At 45.6% G+C, this 18,857-nt stretch overlaps 1 protein-coding gene across 2 annotated transcripts in view; it reads left to right on the top strand.

The window, feature by feature from the left end:
* Positions 1 to 18,857, top strand: part of ATP9B (ATPase phospholipid transporting 9B (putative)) — an 851,783-nt gene that overhangs the window by 356,466 nt on the left and 476,460 nt on the right. For both annotated transcript variants that reach the window (XM_063923317.1, XM_063923316.1), the window contains exon 7: positions 8,742 to 8,793. In XM_063923317.1, coding sequence (XP_063779387.1) covers positions 8,742 to 8,793 — 52 coding nt within the window. The remainder of the gene's footprint in view (positions 1 to 8,741; positions 8,794 to 18,857) is intronic.

Below are 18,857 nucleotides of genomic sequence, written 5' to 3'. Positions count from 1 at the left end.
ACTCGGACACGGTGGGGGCCTGTCTCAAAAATTTCAACGCGCAGTGGGCTCACTCGCAAGTGGACCCCTGGATTCTGCAGGTAGTATCACAGGGGTACAAACTGGAATTCGAGACGTCTCCCCCTCGCCGGTTCCTTAAGTCTGCTCTACCAAAGTCTCCCTCCGACAGGGAGGCAGTTTTGGAAGCCATTCACAAGCTGTATTCCCAGCAGGTGATAATCAAGGTACCTCTCCTACAACAGGGAAAGGGGTATTATTCCACGCTGTTTGTGGTACCGAAGCAGGACGGCTCGGTGAGACCAATTTTAAATCTAAAATCCTTGAACACTTACATAAAGAGGTTCAAATTCAAGATGGAGTCACTCAGAGCAGTGATAGCAAACCTGGAAAAAGGGGACTATATGGTGTCTCTGGACATCAAAGATGCTTATCTCCACGTCCCAATCTACCCTTCTCACCAAGGGTACCTCAGGTTTGTAGTACAAAACTGTCATTATCAGTTTCAGACGCTGCCGTTTGGGTTGTCCACGGCACCTCGGGTCTTTACCAAGGTAATGGCCGAAATGATGATTCTTCTTCGAAGAAAAGGCGTTTTAATTATCCCTTACTTGGACGATCTCCTGATAAGGGCAAGGTCCAGGGAACAGTTAGAAGTCGGAGTAGCACTATCTCAGTTAGTGTTACGTCAGCACGGGTGGATCCTAAATATTCCAAAATCGCAGCTGATTCCAACGACACGTCTCCTGTTCCTAGGAATGATTCTGGACACAGTCCAGAAAAAGGTGTTTCTCCCAGAGGAGAAGGCCAGGGAGTTATCCGAGCTAGTCAGGAATCTCCTAAAACCAGGCCAGGTGTCAGTGCATCAGTGCACGAGGGTCCTGGGAAAAATGGTGGCTTCTTACGAAGCGATTCCATTTGGAAGATTCCATGCAAGAACGTTTCAGTGGGATCTTCTGGACAAATGGTCCGGATCGCATCTTCAGATGCATCAGCGGATAACCCTGTCGCCAAGGACAAGGGTGTCTCTTCTGTGGTGGCTGCAGAGTGCTCATCTACTAGAGGGCCGCAGATTCGGCATTCAGGATTGGATCCTGGTGACCACAGATGCCAGCCTGAGAGGCTGGGGAGCAGTCACACAGGGACAAAATTTCCAGGGCTTGTGGTCAAGCATGGAAACATCTCTTCATATAAACATTGTGGAACTAAGGGCCATTTACAATGCCCTAAGTCAAGCAAAACCCCTGCTTCAGGGTCAGGCGGTATTGATCCAATCGGACAACATCACGTCAGTCGCCCACGTAAACAGACAGGGCGGCACGAGAAGCAGGAGGGCGATGGCAGAAGCTGCAAGGATTCTTCGCTGGGCGGAGAATCATGTGATAGCACTGTCAGCAGTGTTCATTCCGGGAGTGGACAACTGGGAAGCGGACTTCCTCAGCAGACACGACCTTCACCCGGGGGAGTGGGGACTTCATCCAGAAGTCTTCCAAGAGATGGTAAACCGTTGGGAAAAACCAAAGGTGGACATGATGGCGTCCCGTCTCAACAAAAAACTAGACAGATATTGCGCCAGGTCAAGGGACCCTCAGGCAATAGCGGTGGACGCTCTGGTAACACCATGGGTGTACCAGTCAGTGTATGTGTTCCCTCCTCTGCCTCTCATACCAAAAGTACTGAGAATCATAAAAAGGAGAGGAGTAAGAACTATACTCGTGGTTCCGGATTGGCCAAGAAGGACTTGGTACCCGGAACTTAAAGAGATGCTCACGGAGGACCCGTGGCCTCTACCTCTAAGAAAGGACCTGCTCCAGCAGGGACCTTGTCTGTTCCAAGACTTACCGCGGCTGCGTTTGACGGCATGGCGGTTGAACGCCGGATCCTGAAGGAAAAAGGCATTCCAGAAGTAGTCATCCCTACCCTGATAAAGGCCAGGAAGGATGTAACCGCAAAACATTATCACCGCATTTGGCGAAAATATGTTGCGTGGTGTGAGGCCAAAGAGGCCCCTACAGAGGAATTTCAACTGGGTCGCTTCCTACATTTCCTGCAAACAGGACTGTCTATGGGCCTAAAATTAGGGTCCATTAAGGTTTAAATTTCGGCCCTGTCGATTTTCTTCCAAAAAGAACTGGCTTCAGTGCCTGAAGTCCAGACGTTTGTCAAAGGGGTACTGCATATACAGCCTCCTTTTGTGCCCCCGGTGGCACCTTGGGATCTCAATGTGGTTTTGGGGTTCCTAAAATCACATTGGTTTGAACCACTCACCACTGTGGAATTAAAATATCTCACATGGAAGGTGGTAATGCTGTTAGCCCTGGCTTCAGCCAGGCGTGTCTCAGAATTGGCGGCTTTATCTTATAAAAGCCCTTACCTGATTTTTCACACGGATAGGGCAGAATTGAGGACTCGTCCTCAATTTCTCCCAAAGGTGGTTTCAGCGTTTCACGTGAACCAGCCTATTGTGGTGCCTGCGGCTACTAGGGACTTGGAGGACTCCAAGTTACTGGACGTAGTCAGGGCCCTCAAAATATATATTTCCAGGACGGCTGGAGTCAGGAAATCTGACTCGCTGTTTATCCTGTATGCACCCAACAAGCTGGGTGCTCCTGCTTCTAAGCAGACGATTGCTCGTTGGATTTGTAGTACAATTCAGCTTGCGCATTCTGTGGCAGGCCTGCCACAGCCAAAATCTGTAAAAGCCCATTCCACAAGGAAGGTGGGCTCATCTTGGGCGGCTGCCCGAGGGGTCTCGGCTTTACAACTTTGCCGAGCAGCTACTTGGTCAGGGGCAAACACGTTTGCTAAATTCTACAAATTTGATACCCTGGCTGAGGAGGACCTGGAGTTCTCTCATTCGGTGCTGCAGAGTCATCCGCACTCTCCCGCCCGTTTGGGAGCTTTGGTATAATCCCCATGGTCCTTACGGAGTCCCAGCATCCACTTAGGACGTTAGAGAAAATAAGAATTTACTTACCGATAATTCTATTTCTCATAGTCCGTAGTGGATGCTGGGCGCCCATCCCAAGTGCGGATTGTCTGCAATACTTGTATATAGTTATTGTTACAAAATTCGGGTTATTATTGTTGTGAGCCATCTTTTCAGAGGCTCCTTCGTTTATCATACTGTTAACTGGGTTCAGATCACAGGTTGTACGGTGTGATTGGTGTGGCTGGTATGAGTCTTACCCGGGATTCAATATCCTTCCTTATTATGTACGCTCGTCCGGGCACAGTATCCTAACTGAGGCTTGGAGGAGTGTCATAGGGGGAGGAGCCAGTGCACACCAGCTAGTTCAAGCTTTTACTTTTGTGCCCAGTCTCCTGCGGAGCCGCTATTCCCCATGGTCCTTACGGAGTCCCAGCATCCACTACGGACTATGAGAAATAGAATTATCGGTAAGTAAATTCTTATTTTTACCAATGTATAACCTGTGACTGATTGATTGCTAGAGTGATTGCTGACTTTACTAATAATTCTGTCTGTCTTCTGTGTATTCCGATCCTCAATGCTGGTGCAAAGCAGGGAGGGAATGGATTGTATGTCACTTTAACAAAATTTAGAATGATTGTAGTCACAAATTGTGTAGTAACACTGTACAGGTGTGTGATTTATTTACAGGTGTTTGATTTATTTATCATGTCTAAAAGAGGCAAGGGTGAGGAAGGATACACTGTCCACAGCAGCACCAACACTCATTTCATGTTTGTCTTGTAAAGCTGGGTTAACCTCTTAGGATTTGGTTCAAAAAGAATTATGTGCAAATTGTTTTAGCTTTCACCAAAGCCTCTTAAATAATTCGAGGCAGGCACAAGTTCAAGTTGAACCCCCATGGGCTACTTTTTCACAAACATTATCCAGTATAGCTGAGCGGATAATGCCAGCTCCTATACCAGGGATATGTTACCATATTAACCCTTACCTGCAACATTCCACCTGGGGTTTATCACATCCAGCACAGAAATTGGCAGCCTCTCCAACAAAAGCAGGCTGATAGGCCGGTGGTAAGTAAATCACATAGACATGAAAAAACATCTTCACAGTCTACACATGTTTCAGATGTGGACTCATAGGAGGATGAGGACTCATCGCTTTCCTGGTCTGCATACAGAGACAAGAAGGAAGGCCTCAACTCAGTGGACATACCTGAGCTAATTAGTGCTATGAAAGCCATTCTATCTGTAGAGGAGGCAGCAGAGCCTTTGTTAAAATCTAAGGCACCTGTGTTTAAATGTCCCAAAACAGTTAAGACTGAGTTTCCTGGGTCAGATCAGCTGATGGAAATTATGCAAGAGGCCTGTGTTACGCCCAATAAGAAGTTTAGAATTCCAAGGAAATTAAATTCCCATTATCCTTTTCCGGCTGGGGACTGTTTTCAAAGGGAGGTGGCTTCCAAAGTAGATATGCATGTCATTCGATTGGTGTGAAAATCTACATTATCTCTGCTTTCAACATCATTAAATGATGTCACAGATAGGAAAATAGATTGTTTTCTAAAAAAACATTTTCTCTTTGTCTGGGGCAATCATAAGACCAGACATGGCTTCAGCCTGGATGGCAAAAGCAGTGGCAGCCTGGGCTGATGCCTTGGAGGATGATCTTTCAATGGCATCTAGAAAGGAAAAATCCCATATTGCACATATCAAACAGGCGGCTATTTTTATGGAAGCAGCAGCTTTGGATATGGGTAAAATTGCCTATCAGGCATCAGCCTCAGCAGTAGCAGCTCGCAGAGCGTTTTGGCTACGTACATGGAAATCTGACTCAGAATCCAAGAGGGTTCTGGAGTCATTGCCTTTTACTGGAGATATTCTTTTTGGTAAAGAATGAAACAGTATTTTGGAGTCAGAAGCAGATTCCAAGAATGTAAAGTTTCTTTCCACACACAAATCCAACCTTTTGGACTCAAGCAAAAGGAAAGGGTTATGGCAAACAGTCTCAATCTGACAAGTCTAGTAAGACTAAAAAGCATTTGGCTACCAGAGGACCAGCTTCCAAATCAGAAGAGGATCCATCAGCTTGATGGTGCGGGCCTCCACCTGGGGGACCCCAGGGTGGGAGGCCGACTTCTTCAGTTTGCACAGATCTGGCAGCAGTCTACCACAGATGCCTGGGTGCAAGAAGCGGTATCTCACAGTTATGCGTTTGCTTTCGAGAAACACCCTCAGCAAAGGTATTTTTTGTACCATCCCGTCTTCAGTGGAAACGAAGGCCAGGGCTTTGCAAGAGGCAGTTCAGAAATTGCTTCAGTCAGGAGTGATAATTCCAGTTCCTCCTGCGCAACGAGGACAAGGTTTTTATTCCAACCTGTTTCTAGTCCAGAAGCTAAATTGGTCGTTCCAGCCCATACTAAATCTCAAAGTGCGTAACATGTACATTTGGGTGCCTCTGTTTCATATGGAGACTTTACGTTCCATTATTTTTGCCATGGGGCCGGAGGATTTTAAGGTATCCCTGGATATCCAGGATGCTTACCTACATGTTCCTATAGCACTGTCCCATCAGCGCTATCTCAGGTTTGCTATCCTCCAGCATCATTTTCCGTTTCAGGCCCTACCATTTGGACTGGCCACAGCTGACAGAGTATTCACCAAAATTATGGTGGTAATGGCATTTTATCTCTGTCAGCAGAGGATTAGGATTTTTCCATACCTCAACACTTCAGTAATCCCGGCACAATCTCAGGAATTTCAGATTTAGGGGCTTTGTTATGTCGCCCTACTTTTCTTATTTTCTATCCAGATAGATCGGTTCTCAGAACCAAATCTGGGTATCTTCCTAAGGTGGTGTTTAAATTCCACCTTAACGAATAAATTGTAGTCCCGGCCTTCCAAGGGCCGAACCTTTCTGTGGGAGATATATCGTTGGACATAGTCCGTGCATTAAGGATCTATGTGGATCGTACCAGTGGCATCAGAAACACAGACTCTCTTCGTTTTCTATGGATTTCACAAGAGAGGATGGCCTGCTGATAAGCAGACACTGGCGAGGTGGCTTCGGATGACTATTTCAGAAGCATATTCTCAAGCTGATCTCACTGTTCCAGCTAATGTCCCTGCTCACTCTACTTGTAAGGTAGGTCCATCATGGGCAGCACAACATGGTGTTTCATTAGAACAGATATGTAAGGCAGCCACATGGTCTTCCATTAACATATTCATTGGACATTATGCCTTTGATACCTTTGCCTCTCCGGACGCTGAATTCAGGCGAAGGATTCTCATGTCCAATCAGGAGCGTCCCACCACTAAATTGCTTTGGGACATCCCAATGTTGTCCTGTGGATAACCTGTGTACTCTGCCGGAGAAATAATCGTTATGATAGACTTACTATTGATAACGCTATATCTCCTAGGTCCACAGGATCCACAGGGATCCTACCCTGATGCTCCTGATTTGAGGATCCTGTCACTCACTAACCCTTCCATTTATCCAGGAGTTACCTATAATAGTGCCAACTCTAATATTTAGTGTTGTTAAATTTGATTTCCCGATGGATGGGATGCTGACATCAGTGTACTGACAGCGGCATCCTGACAGCCCCCTGTAAGGTACCCTAATACTTCCCTGCCCCTATCCTAACCCTCAGTTGTGGGTGCCTAATCTTAACCCTCCCCAATGGTGCCTAACCCTACCCCTCCCTTACCCGCTTCCTAAATTTAACCCTCCCCGCTTGGTTCCTATACCCTGGTCCCTTACCCTAACCTTCCCGGCCCTGCACCCTAACCCTAACCCCCCCTGCCCCTGCTTGGCAGAACGCCAGTGCGTCCCACTTTCAGGACGATCGGGATGCCGGCGGTTGGTATTATGACTCTGTATCCCGTGGGGCGTCAATATCTAAACGCTGGGATTGCGGCATTTTTTGGGATCCCGGCATCCGCATATCGACCGCCGGGATTCTGTCCGTTGGGAAGCTAAGTGCTTCCCATTTAGACAGCAAAGGGTTGCTATTTCACGCAGAAGGAGTCTCCACATTCAAGTGTACATACATACACATAGAATACAAAATAATTTAGTCACCTGTGCTTAAGTATGGCTTTACCTAAAAGCTGGACTGTTAAGGCCCATACACACTGCGATTTTGAGCTGAAAGCAGCTCACTTTTGGTGTTGAGCTGCTTTCAGCTCAAAGCCGCCCAGTGTGTATGCCCCAGCGATGAGCGCTGATGCGTGCTCCCGCTTCATCATGAACGGTGGGGTGAGCGGCTTTCCATAGCGTCCTGCTATGGAAAGCCGCTCACCCCCCCTGACATCGCTGGATAGGGGGAAGAGCGCTCAGTGTGTATGCACTGAGCGCTTTACAGCCCAGTGATGTCAGCGATCATCGCTGTGCACACACGCTGGGCAAAAACGCCCAGTGTGTATGCACCTTTAGTGTACGTTGAAGACCGTGGTGGGGCTCCCCTGATCCACAGGTTTCCTCATCTTGAAAGATTTTTCTAAGAAAACAATCCTACCTCTTGGTACTCCACATGATTTATTCCGTAGTTCCATTTGGTTTCTCATGCATTATCAGCGATTCCCACACTGAGGACTTGGAGTCATTCTTGGTTGGTCAAAATTTTCTGATAATCATTGATGAACTATAACTGATTTGTATTATATACTGATTCATCAACGATACAACTGAAGTTACATAATAACAGATGTCAAACGAATATTTGGTTCTTGCCTTTTATGGACATGCTCCAATAATCCAAAGTGGACTAAAAGTCCACCCACATGCTCAGTGGGAGAACATACTGCAGAAAATCTTAGCAGGGGAAGACAGACAAAGAATTACGGAGAACATAGCTAATTGATCAGTTTGTCTTTAAATAAGGAAAACTGTTATAAGTTGCTGGTGGCACCGCACTATGCATTAGAGGCTGCAGAAATAGAGGATCATAACGTGCCATGTTGTCGTTGCCCCCTCCCCGCTTTTTTTCCTTTATTCTCCCATCTTCCTTACTCAGTCACTCCCTTTTTTCTTCATTATACCGGGCTTGACAGATTTTTCTAAAATCTAGGATTCAGGATGAAAGTGTAATAGCCAAAACCCCCCCAAAAATAAATAAATAAATAACTGAAACCCTCCTCCTCCTTACCCGCAGCCACATTACTGAGCATCTTCCCACCCCCCAAGCAAACCAACCCCTGTGGCCACGCAACTGAGGGATACCACCAGGCAGACCATCCATCCACAGCCACACTGCTGTGCCGCAACCTAGCCTTAGAAACTACAGAAACAAAGAGTTAAAAAAACCTATACCTAAAATAATTAAAAGAAATCCGGAAAAAAAAACCATATACCTGAAATAATTTAAAGAAAACCGGAAAAAAAACTAAATTAATTAAGATTACACTTTTTTTTTTCTCTTTTCATATAATAATTACGGTAAGTGTGTTTATTGAAACGTGTACGCCGACCAGTGTGCTAGTGCTATGCTGCAGTTTGAATTTTACTATTGCAATTTAGATAAATGTATACAGCAGCATAAAATAATGACAGTCCTTATTGAAATTCATAGTGTGTGTAGATGTTCACCAATGGGAAGAATTTGTAAGGCTTAACTGTTACTTATTTATTGTATAATTTTTTAAAATATTGATTTTTAAATTGCAAATGCAGAATATAAAGTACTGAGATAAATCCTATTTTAATTGCATTTCAATCCTGTTTGTGACCTTTGGTTGATAATACTATAGAGCATATCTTGATCGGAATTATTTTTTTATGCGTACATTTATTTATTTATTTACAGAACCAACGAATCCCAGCTGATATGGTCTTTCTGAGAACCTCAGAGAAAACTGGTATGTAAAATGTTTTGGTTGAGTGATATATCGAAAATTAGAGATTTGCTTCTTGACAAAAAGAACAAAAAAAACAACAACAACAATACGACATGATTAAAAATGTACGAGTTCAAAGTTTTCATACAGATTCCTGTAGGCTTTAGCTAGAAAAAGCCTGTTACTGCAGGTGCAGCTTTGCTCCTGCAGCAGAAGTGCTGAAAGCAGTGGTACAGAGTGAGGAATGTTTAGACCGTGGGTTCTTTTTTGTCTGTGACCTGTCTTTGAATTAGCATTTTAAACCCTGGTTCAGTTTTTAATTAATAATGTGTTACTTTTAATTCCTTTATTATTGACTTCAAATTGTGAATAGTTAATAGAAAGTGTACTGCTTTATATTAACAAAAATAAAATTCTACTACTACAAAATAGTGTTTTCAGATGTAGGTTTGGAAAGAGATCATTCTGAGGACTCACCATAGATTAGGACCCATGTTTTGATTCTAGACCCACAGGCTGACAACTGTTTTAGGTACAGTATGTGGTTGTCATAAGGAGTGAGTCTAACTAACCTAATTAGCAGGAACATTTCATGTGGAAGAAAACTAGCAGCACAAAAAAAGTTACTACTGTTGATGGTTGCAACATGTATGTATTTGTGAATTTGCTGGTGGCATGAACAGTTTATACAAATTCTGTGGTTTGAGCCAAGAAGTTCATGCTTTTAGATTCCGATTACATTTAGATTAGTTTATTTACTAAAATAACACTGAAATGGTAAAAAGTATAATCATCCCAGGTGTTCAAGATTTAGGATAGACTGTCCAAATTGAGCTGGATGGTTGTGTGGTATTTCCCATTTACAGTTTTTCTACAGAGTTCCAGATTGTTTCGCTGCGCATGCAGAACTGATTGTGATTGGCTGATTGCTAATGCATGGCTGATGATAGTTGCTTTCTTCTTTGCTTGTACATACATAGTTTTTGAGCGCTTGTTTTAGAGTGTTTTTTTTTTTTTTTAAGAAACACAACATGGAGGGTCATATCTGATGTTTGAGAGGAGTCAATTAAAGCGTATAAATTATTGTGTATTTAACATGCAATTTAAATGGATAAAACCATGTGTATGTATGTGACACATCCCTAACATATTCGTGGCACACTTGCTAATGGTGCAGATCGGCACGCATCTTGCAATTCTTTGTAACTTTGCTTAAGCACACAATTGCAGCTTTTTTGTAAATTCATTTTACGCCTGGGATTTGGGGCAATTGCAGCAACTCAGGGAGTGCAGATTATGTGGCAAATTTAACATTATACCGCAACATGTCCTTCATTGGGAAATCCCAAGGGGACAACTTGAAGCTATATTTAGAGGTTGTGTGACAAATGTTAACTACAATTTGGGTATGATTTGGAGAATTGTGGCTGCTGAATTCACGCATTGGCCATGTAAACCAGGCATGTCCAAACTGCGGCCCTCCAGCTGTTGTGAAACTACATATCCCAGCATGCCCTGACACAGTTTTGCTGTCAGAGAATGCTATAGCTGTGTCAGGGCATACTGGGATGTGTAGTTTCTCAACAGCTGGAGGGCCGCAGTTTGGACATGCCTGATGTAAACCGAAGAGTAAGTTAGCTAGTATTAATTAATGAAATTACCAGCTTATTTTATTAATTTAATGTAGAACACCGATAAACTTTACATCACATACCACTGCTATGTTTACTATCCTGTAACTGTGTATATAATTAGAATAATTTTATATACTGTATGTTTAAATAGTACGCATTATAGTATTATGTAAAAAGTCTGTTTGATTAAAGACTGCCTCCCATAAGTTCCTAAGTCCTATGCCTGACTCAGTTGCCTCAACTGCAGTGGTCAGTGCTATGTTTGCAGTTCCTAGACTCATTTCAAAGTAGTATTCAGAAGCAAGTTGGCGCTTTGCTGGCTACTGCACCTCCACTGATTGTCTCTTGCTCTGCATAGTATGTAGGGGACAGCTCCATGCATGTTAGAACTGTGACCTGAAACTTAAAGGAAATCTATTGAGGTAGAAGCGGGGATAGTATGTTATGCTGGCGCTTGGGACCCCGGCTCCCAGTATCCTGGCGCTGGGTTCACGACTGCAGGCAGCAGGGTGTGCGCAAAAGAGCCCCTTGCGGGCTTGCTGTGCTTGCCACGCTGCGGGCATGGTGGCGCGCTATGCGCACCACAAAATGTATTCTCCCCCTAGGGGTTTCGTGGACACCCCAAGAGGGAGAATAGATGTCGGTATGCCGGCTGTCGGGATTCCGGCGTCAGTATGGTGAGCGCCGGGATCCAGACAGCCGGCATATCAAATGCCTCCCGGTAGAAGCTACTCATGCACACTGTCACAGTCAGTGTAGGAAAGGGTGCCTAAATTAACAAAAATATTTTATCACTTCTTAATAACAAGCCTCTGTCTTAAGGTAATAGATGAAATTGTAAATATTGTGATCTGATCTTCTCCCTTACAATTATTTTCTCACATATATAAAACAGTTAAAAATTTGTGAAGGCAGATAGAAATGACAGAGTAGTAAATGGGATGTCATTACACCAACCACAAGGTTGTATTGAAGATCTACTGGAATACCAGCTTAGTACCCTGTGAATTATCATGGCTGTTGCAAACTCTGGTTCCCTTTTGGTGGTCTCCGTAATGGCAGCAATTTCTGGCACCATTTCAGATATACCAGGCGCATATCCTCTCCAAGCTGGTGGATAACAGTGCCATGCAGCACAAAAGCCAAACGCTTCTCCGTACCAGGCAGGAGGTTCTGTTTATATAAATTGTTGCCAGCAAATTGCTATTTATGTCAAGACTACTGTAGTTCATCTTCCATTGTCTTTACATATTCCAACTTTTATCACTCAACTAGTAGCAGCACAGAAATGCCAGTTACCGATTGGTGGTTAATAATGCTGCTGACAAATGTAACCCATACACCAACAATCAATCGGTACAATTCTGCCTTGTGCTGAAGATTGTCTTACAAATACAGGTTGAGTATCCCATATCCAAAATGCTTGGGACCAGAGGTATTTTGGATATGGGATTTTTCCGTATTTTGGAATAATTGCATACCATAATGAGAGATCATGGGGATGGGACCTAAATCTAAGCACAGAATGCATTTATGTTTCATATACACCTTATACACACAGCCTGAAGGTAATTGTAGCCAATATTTTTTATAACATTGTGCATAAAACAAAGTGTGTCTACACTCACACAATTCATTTATGTTTCATATACACCTTATACACACAGCCTGAAGGTCACTTAATACAATATTTTTAATAACTTTGTGTATTAAACAAAGTTTGTGTACATTGAGCCATCAAAAAACAAAGGTTTCACTATCTCGCTCTCACACAAAAAAGTCTGTATTTCGGAATATTCCGTATTTCGGAATATTTGGATATGGGATACTCAACCTGTACAACAAAATCCAATATGTTGGAAATACTGAATTCGCTGATTTCAACCCAAATATGGTACGAATCAGAGGGTTTGGGATTTTTAACATTTTGTATTCTGCTGATCACCCGACATTTGCCAATCATCTGAGTTCGCCAATCAGCGAATCATATATTGTAAGTTATTGGATATTCTCTGGTGGAGGCTCTGATGGAGATTCTGCACCTAGCATGCGGCAGGTGCTAGTTTTGATGGTGCGCCTGACTGTTGCATCTTAAGATGCACAAAGTGGACATCCCAATGCTTGCACTTTGAAACAAGGGAAGGGCTTTTACTATCATAAGTCACCCAGCGCATGTGTGTACACACAGAGAGTGGCAATATGGATTGAGTGCATGGTCTCAAACAAATGTATTGGAAATGTATTATGCATTCCTGGAAGGTGACTTGGAGGTGTCTGTTCAGACAAACAGAGATGTCGGAGTTTATGTACTATAGTGCGGGTTTATAGAAGCTGAGATGTTGCACATAGCAACCAATCAGATTCTAGCTATTCTCTTCCAAAAGGTATTAGATAAATGATAAGTAGAATCTGAATGGTCGCTCTGGGCAACATTCACTCTTCTTAAAATCTGCACAAATATACCCCGTACTGTGTTATGAGCGTGTTATGGAAGTTTTGTGGACATGTCTCTTAACTGGTTGGTAGCTTCTACACTTGGGGCCTTATTGAGGTTGGATCACATAAGCGATCTAACAAGCAGTTTCCCAATAGTCGGAAACTCTGCATGTGCAGGACCCATTCAGTGCATGCGCAGAAGGGTCTACTACGGTATGCTGGCGCTCGGGATCCCGGCCCCGAATCAAGTTCCACCCTTGCAGAACAGGTCCTGCGATCGCATCGCAGTAATGATTGACAGGCAGAGGCGTTCTGGAGGAGGGACTGGAGTGGCCAGCGTTGCTGAAAACGGGCATGTCACCCCGTTTTCTGGCCCTCACAACCTGCAATAGGTAGTCTGTGGACTCTGGCTTACTCAGCCTGCCGTCACAGATGAACGGTCGGGATGTTCATCCTGGACTGCGATGCAGTCGCAGTATTGCTATCGCAATTGCAGGAAGGAGGTGCTATACAGTACAAGCAATCAAAATACTGTAAGCGATCTTTAGTACTGTGAACATTTTCTGAGGCTCCAAAGGAACTTCACGCTTAACTGAGTCCACCCCTTTTCTGTACCATTGGAGAGGATGGCACATATTTGAGGATTTAGGATACTGACAACTCAACTGAACCAAGAGTGATCGATCTCCTGTTTACATGCTCCAGAGCTACAGTCCATTATATACATTTCAGTAAGAAAAGGTCAAGAAGAATGACCTTAATACAGTTAGGGAAGGAAGAAGGTGAATATGATACAGGAGAGATAATTTTACTCCTGGTTACACAATTGTTGACTTATAAATGACATTACGCTGAAATTTATTCTCTTTTTCAGTGACTTACTTGCATGTTACTGTATATTTCTCTGACGTCCTAGTGGATGCTGGGGACTCCGAAAGGACCATGGGGAATAGCGGCTCCGCAGGAGACTGGGCACAAAAGTAAAAGCTTTAAGACTACCTGGTGTGCACTGGCTCCTCCCCCTATGACCCTCCTCCAAGCCTCAGTTAGATTTTTGTGCCCGAACGAGAAGGGTGCAGTCTAGGTGGCTCTCCTGAGCTGCTTAGAAAAAAGTTTAGTTTTAGGTTTTTTATTTTCAGTGAGACCTGCTGGCAACAGGCTCACTGCATCGAGGGACTAAGGGGAGAAGAAGCGAACTCACCTGCGTGCAGAGTGGATTGGGCTTCTTAGGCTACTGGACATTAGCTCCAGAGGGACGATCACAGGCCCAGCCGTGGATGGGTCCCAGAGCCGCGCCGCCGTCCCCCTTACAGAGCCAGAAGAGCAGAAGAGGTCCGGAAAAATCGGCGGCAGAAGACGTCCTGTCTTCAATAAGGTAGCGCACAGCACCGCAGCTGTGCGCCATTGCTCTCAGCACACTTCACACTCCGGTCACTGAGGGTGCTGGGTGGGGGCGCCCTGAGACGCAATATAAACACCTTAGGGGGCAAAAAATGCATCACATATAGCTCCTGGGCTATATGGATGCATTTAACTCATGCCTGTTTTTCCATAAAAAAGCGGGAGAACGGCCGCCGAGAAGGGGGCGGAGCCTATCTCCTCAGCACACTGGCGCCATTTTTCCTCACAGCTCTGCACTACAGAAACAGGGTAAAACAAGAGAGGGGGGGCACTAATTTGGCAGATAAATCTATACAGCAGCTATATAAGGGAAAAACACTTATATAAGGTTATCCCTGTATATATATATAGCGCTCTGGTGTGTGCTGGCAAACTCTCCCTCTGTCTCCCCAAAGGGCTAGTGGGGTCCTGTCCTCTATCAGAGCATTCCCTGTGTGTGTGCTGTGTGTCGGTACGTTGTGTCGACATGTATGAGGAGGAAAATGGTATGGAGGCGGAGCAATTGCCTGTATTAGTGATGTCACCCCCTAGGGAGTCGACACCTGACTGGATGGTCTTATGGAAGGAATTACGTGATAGTGTCAGCACTTTACAAAAGACTGTTGACGACATGAGACAGCCGGCAAATCAGTTATTACCTGTACAGGCGTCTCAAACACCGTCAGGGGCTCTAAAGCGCCCGTTACCTCAGGTGGTCGACACAGACCCAGACACGGACACTGACTCCAGTGTCGACGGTGAGGAAACAAACGTATTTTCCAGTAGGGCCACACGTTACATGATCACGGCAATGAAGGAGGTTTTGAACATTTCTGATACTACAAGTACCACTAAAAGGGTATTATGTGGGGTGTGAAAAAACTACCCGTAGTTTTTCCTGAATCAGATGAATTAAATGAGGTGTGTGATAAAGCGTGGGTTTCCCCCGATAAAAAACTGCTAATTTCTAAAAAATTATTGGCATTATACCCTTTCCCGCCAGAGGTTAGGGCGCGTTGGGAAACACCCCCTAGGGTAGATAAGGCGCTCACACGCTTATCAAAACAAGTGGCGTTACCGTCTCCTGATACGGCCGCCCTCAAGGAACCAGCTGATAGGAAGCTGGAAAATATCCTAAAAAGTATATACACACATACTGGTATTATACTGCGACCAGCAATCGCCTCAGCCTGGATGTGCAGTGCTGGGGTGGCTTAGTCAGATTCCCTGACTGAAAATATTGATACCCTGGACAGGGACAATATATTATTGACTATAGAGCATTTAAAGGATGCATTTCTATATATGAGAGATGCACAGAGGGATATTTGCACTCTGGCATCAAGAGTAAGTGCGCTGTCCATTTCTGCCAGAAGAGGGTTATGGACGCGACAGTGGTCAGGTGATGCGGATTCCAAACGGCATATGGAAGTATTGCCGTATAAAGGGGAGGAGTTATTTGGGGTCGGTCTATCGGACCTGGTGGCCACGGCAACGGCTGGGAAATCCACCTTTTTACCCCAGGTCACCTCTCAGCAGAAAAAGACACCGTCTTTTCAGGCTCAGTCCTTTCGTCCCCATAAGTGCAAGCGGGCAAAAGGCCACTCGTATCTGCCCCGGGGCAGAGGAAGGGGAAAAAGACTGCAGCAGACAGCCTCTTCCCAGGAACAGAAGCCCTCCCCCGCTTCTGCCAAGTCCTCAGCATGACGCTGGGGCCTTACAAGCGGACTCAGGCACGGTGGGGGCCCGTCTCAAGAATTTCAGCGCGCAGTGGGCTCACTCGCAAGTGGACCCCTGGATCCTGCAGGTAGTATCTCAGGGGTACAAATTGGAATTCGAGACGTCTCCCCCTCGCCGGTTCCTGAAGTCTGCCTTACCAACGTCTCCCCCCGACAGGGAGCCGGTATTGGAAGCCATTCACAAGCTGTATTCCCAGCAGGTGATAATCAAGGTACCCCTCCTACAACAGGGAAAGGGGTATTATTCCACGCTGTTTGTGGTACCGAAGCCGGACGGCTCGGTAAGACCTATTTTAAATCTGAAATCCTTGAACACTTACATACAAAGGTTCAAATTCAAGATGGAATCACTCAGAGCAGTGATAGCGAACCTGGAAGAAGGGGACTATATGGTGTCTCGGGACATCAAGGATGCTTAGCTCCATGTCCCAATTTGCCCTTCTCACCAAGGGTACCTCAGGTTTGTGGTACAGAACTGTCATTATCAGTTTCAGACGCTGCCGTTTGGATTGTCCACGGCACCCCGGGTCTTTACCAAGGTAATGGGCGAAATGATGATTCTTCGAAGAAAAGGCGTCTTAATTATCCCTTACTTGGACGATCTCCTGATAAGGGCAAGGTCCAGAGAACAGTTAGAGGTCGGAGTAGCACTATCTCAAGTAGTACTACGACAGCACGGATGGATTCTAAATATTCCAAAATCGCAGGTGATTCCGACAACACGTCTGCTGTTCCTAGGGATGATTCTGGACACAGTACAGAAAAAGGTGTTTCTCCCGGAGGAGAAAGCCAGGGAGTTATCCGACCTAGTCAGGAACCTCCTAAAACCAGGCCAAGTGTCAGTGCATCAATGCACAAGGGTCCTGGGAAAAATGGTGGCTTCTTACGAAGCGATTCCATTCGGCAGATTCCACGCAAGAACTTTTCAGTGGGATCTGCTGGACAAATGGTCCGGATCGCATCTTCAAATGCATCAGCGGATAACCCTGTCTCCAAGGACAAGGGTGTCTCTCCTGTGGTGGTTGCAGAGTGCTCATCTTCTAGAGGGCCGCAGATTCGGCATTCAGGACTGGGTCCTGGTGACCATGGATGCCAGCCTGAGAGGCTGGGGAGCAGTCACACAGGGAAGAAATTTCCAGGGCTTGTGGTCAAGCATGGAAACGTCACTTCACATAAATATCCTGGAACTAAGGGCCATTTACAATGCCCTAAGTCAGGCAAGGCCTCTGCTTCAGGGTCAGCCGGTGCTGATCCAGTCGGACAACATCACGGCAGTCGCCCACGTAAACAGACAGGGCGGCACAAGAAGCAGGAGGGCAATGACGGAAGTTGCAAGGATTCTTCGCTGGGCGGAAAATCATGTGATAGCACTGTCAGCAGTGTTCATTCCGGGAGTGGACAACTGGGAAGCAGACTTCCTCAGCAGACACGATCTCCACCCGGGGGAGTGGGGACTTCACCCAGAAGTCTTCCACATGATTGTGAACCGTTGGGAAAAACCAAAGGTGGACATGATGGCGTCCCGCCTCAACAAAAAACTGGACAGATATTGCGCCAGGTCAAGGGACCCTCAGGCAATAGCTGTGGACGCTCTGGTAACACCGTGGGTGTACCAGTCAGTGTATGTGTTCCCTCCTCTGCCTCTCATACCCAAGGTACTGAGAATCATAAGAAGGAGAGGAGTAAGGACTATACTCGTGGCTCCGGATTGGCCAAGAAGGACTTGGTACCCGGAACTTCAAGAGATGCTCACGGAAGACCCGTGGCCTCTACCTCTAAGAAAGGACCTGCTCCAGCAGGGACCATGTCTGTTCCAAGACTTACCGCGGCTGCGTTTGACGGCATGGCGGTTGAACGCCGGATCCTGAAGGAAAAAGGCATTCCGGATGAAGTCATCCCTACCCTGATCAAAGCCAGGAAGGATGTAACTGTGCAACATTATCACCGTATTTGGCGTAAATATGTTGCGTGGTGTGAGGCCAGGAAGGCCCCTACAGAGGAATTTCAACTGGGTCGTTTCCTGCATTTCCTGCAAACAGGACTGTCTATGGGCCTAAAATTAGGGTCCATTAAGGTTCAAATTTCGGCCCTGTCAATATTCTTCCAAAAGGAACTAGCTTCAGTTCCTGAAGTTCAGACGTTTGTCAAGGGAGTACTGCATATACAGCCTCCTTTTGTGCCTCCAGTGGCACCTTGGGATCTCAATGTAGTTTTGGGGTTCCTAAAATCACATTGGCTTGAACCACTCACCACTGTGGACTTAAAATATCTCACATGGAAAGTGGTAATGCTGTTAGCCCTGGCCTCAGCCTGGCGTGTCTCAGAATTAGCGGCTTTATCCTATAAAAGCCCTTACCTAATTTTTCATACGGACAGGGCAGAATTGAGGACTCGTCCTCAATTTCTCCCTAAGGTGGTTTCAGCATTTCACTTAAACCAGCCTATTGTGGTGCCTGCGGCTACTAGGGACTTGGAGGATTCCAAGTTGCTGGACGTAGTCAGGGCCCTGAAAATATATGTTTCCAGGACGACTGGAGTCAGAAAATCTGACTCGCTGTTTATCCTGTATGCACCCAACAAGCTGGGTGCTCCTGCTTCTAAGCAGACTATTGCTCGTTGGATTTGTAGTACAATTCAGCTTGCACATTCTGTGGCAAGCCTGCCACAGCCAAAATCTGTAAAAGCCCATTCCACACGGAAAGTGGGCTCATCTTGGGCGGCTGCCCGAGGGGTCTCGGCTTTACAACTTTGCCGAGCAGCTACTTGGTCAGGGGCAAACACGTTTGCTAAATTCTACAAATTTGATACCCTGGCTGAGGAGGACCTGGAGTTCTCTCATTCGGTGCTGCAGAGTCATCCGCACTCTCCCGCCCGTTTGGGAGCTTTGGTATAATTC

This window comes from Pseudophryne corroboree, chromosome 5 (genome assembly GCF_028390025.1).
Source record: "Pseudophryne corroboree isolate aPseCor3 chromosome 5, aPseCor3.hap2, whole genome shotgun sequence".
NCBI classification, from domain to species: domain Eukaryota; kingdom Metazoa; phylum Chordata; class Amphibia; order Anura; family Myobatrachidae; genus Pseudophryne; species Pseudophryne corroboree.
This window is presented reverse-complemented; position numbering and strand designations above follow the sequence as displayed.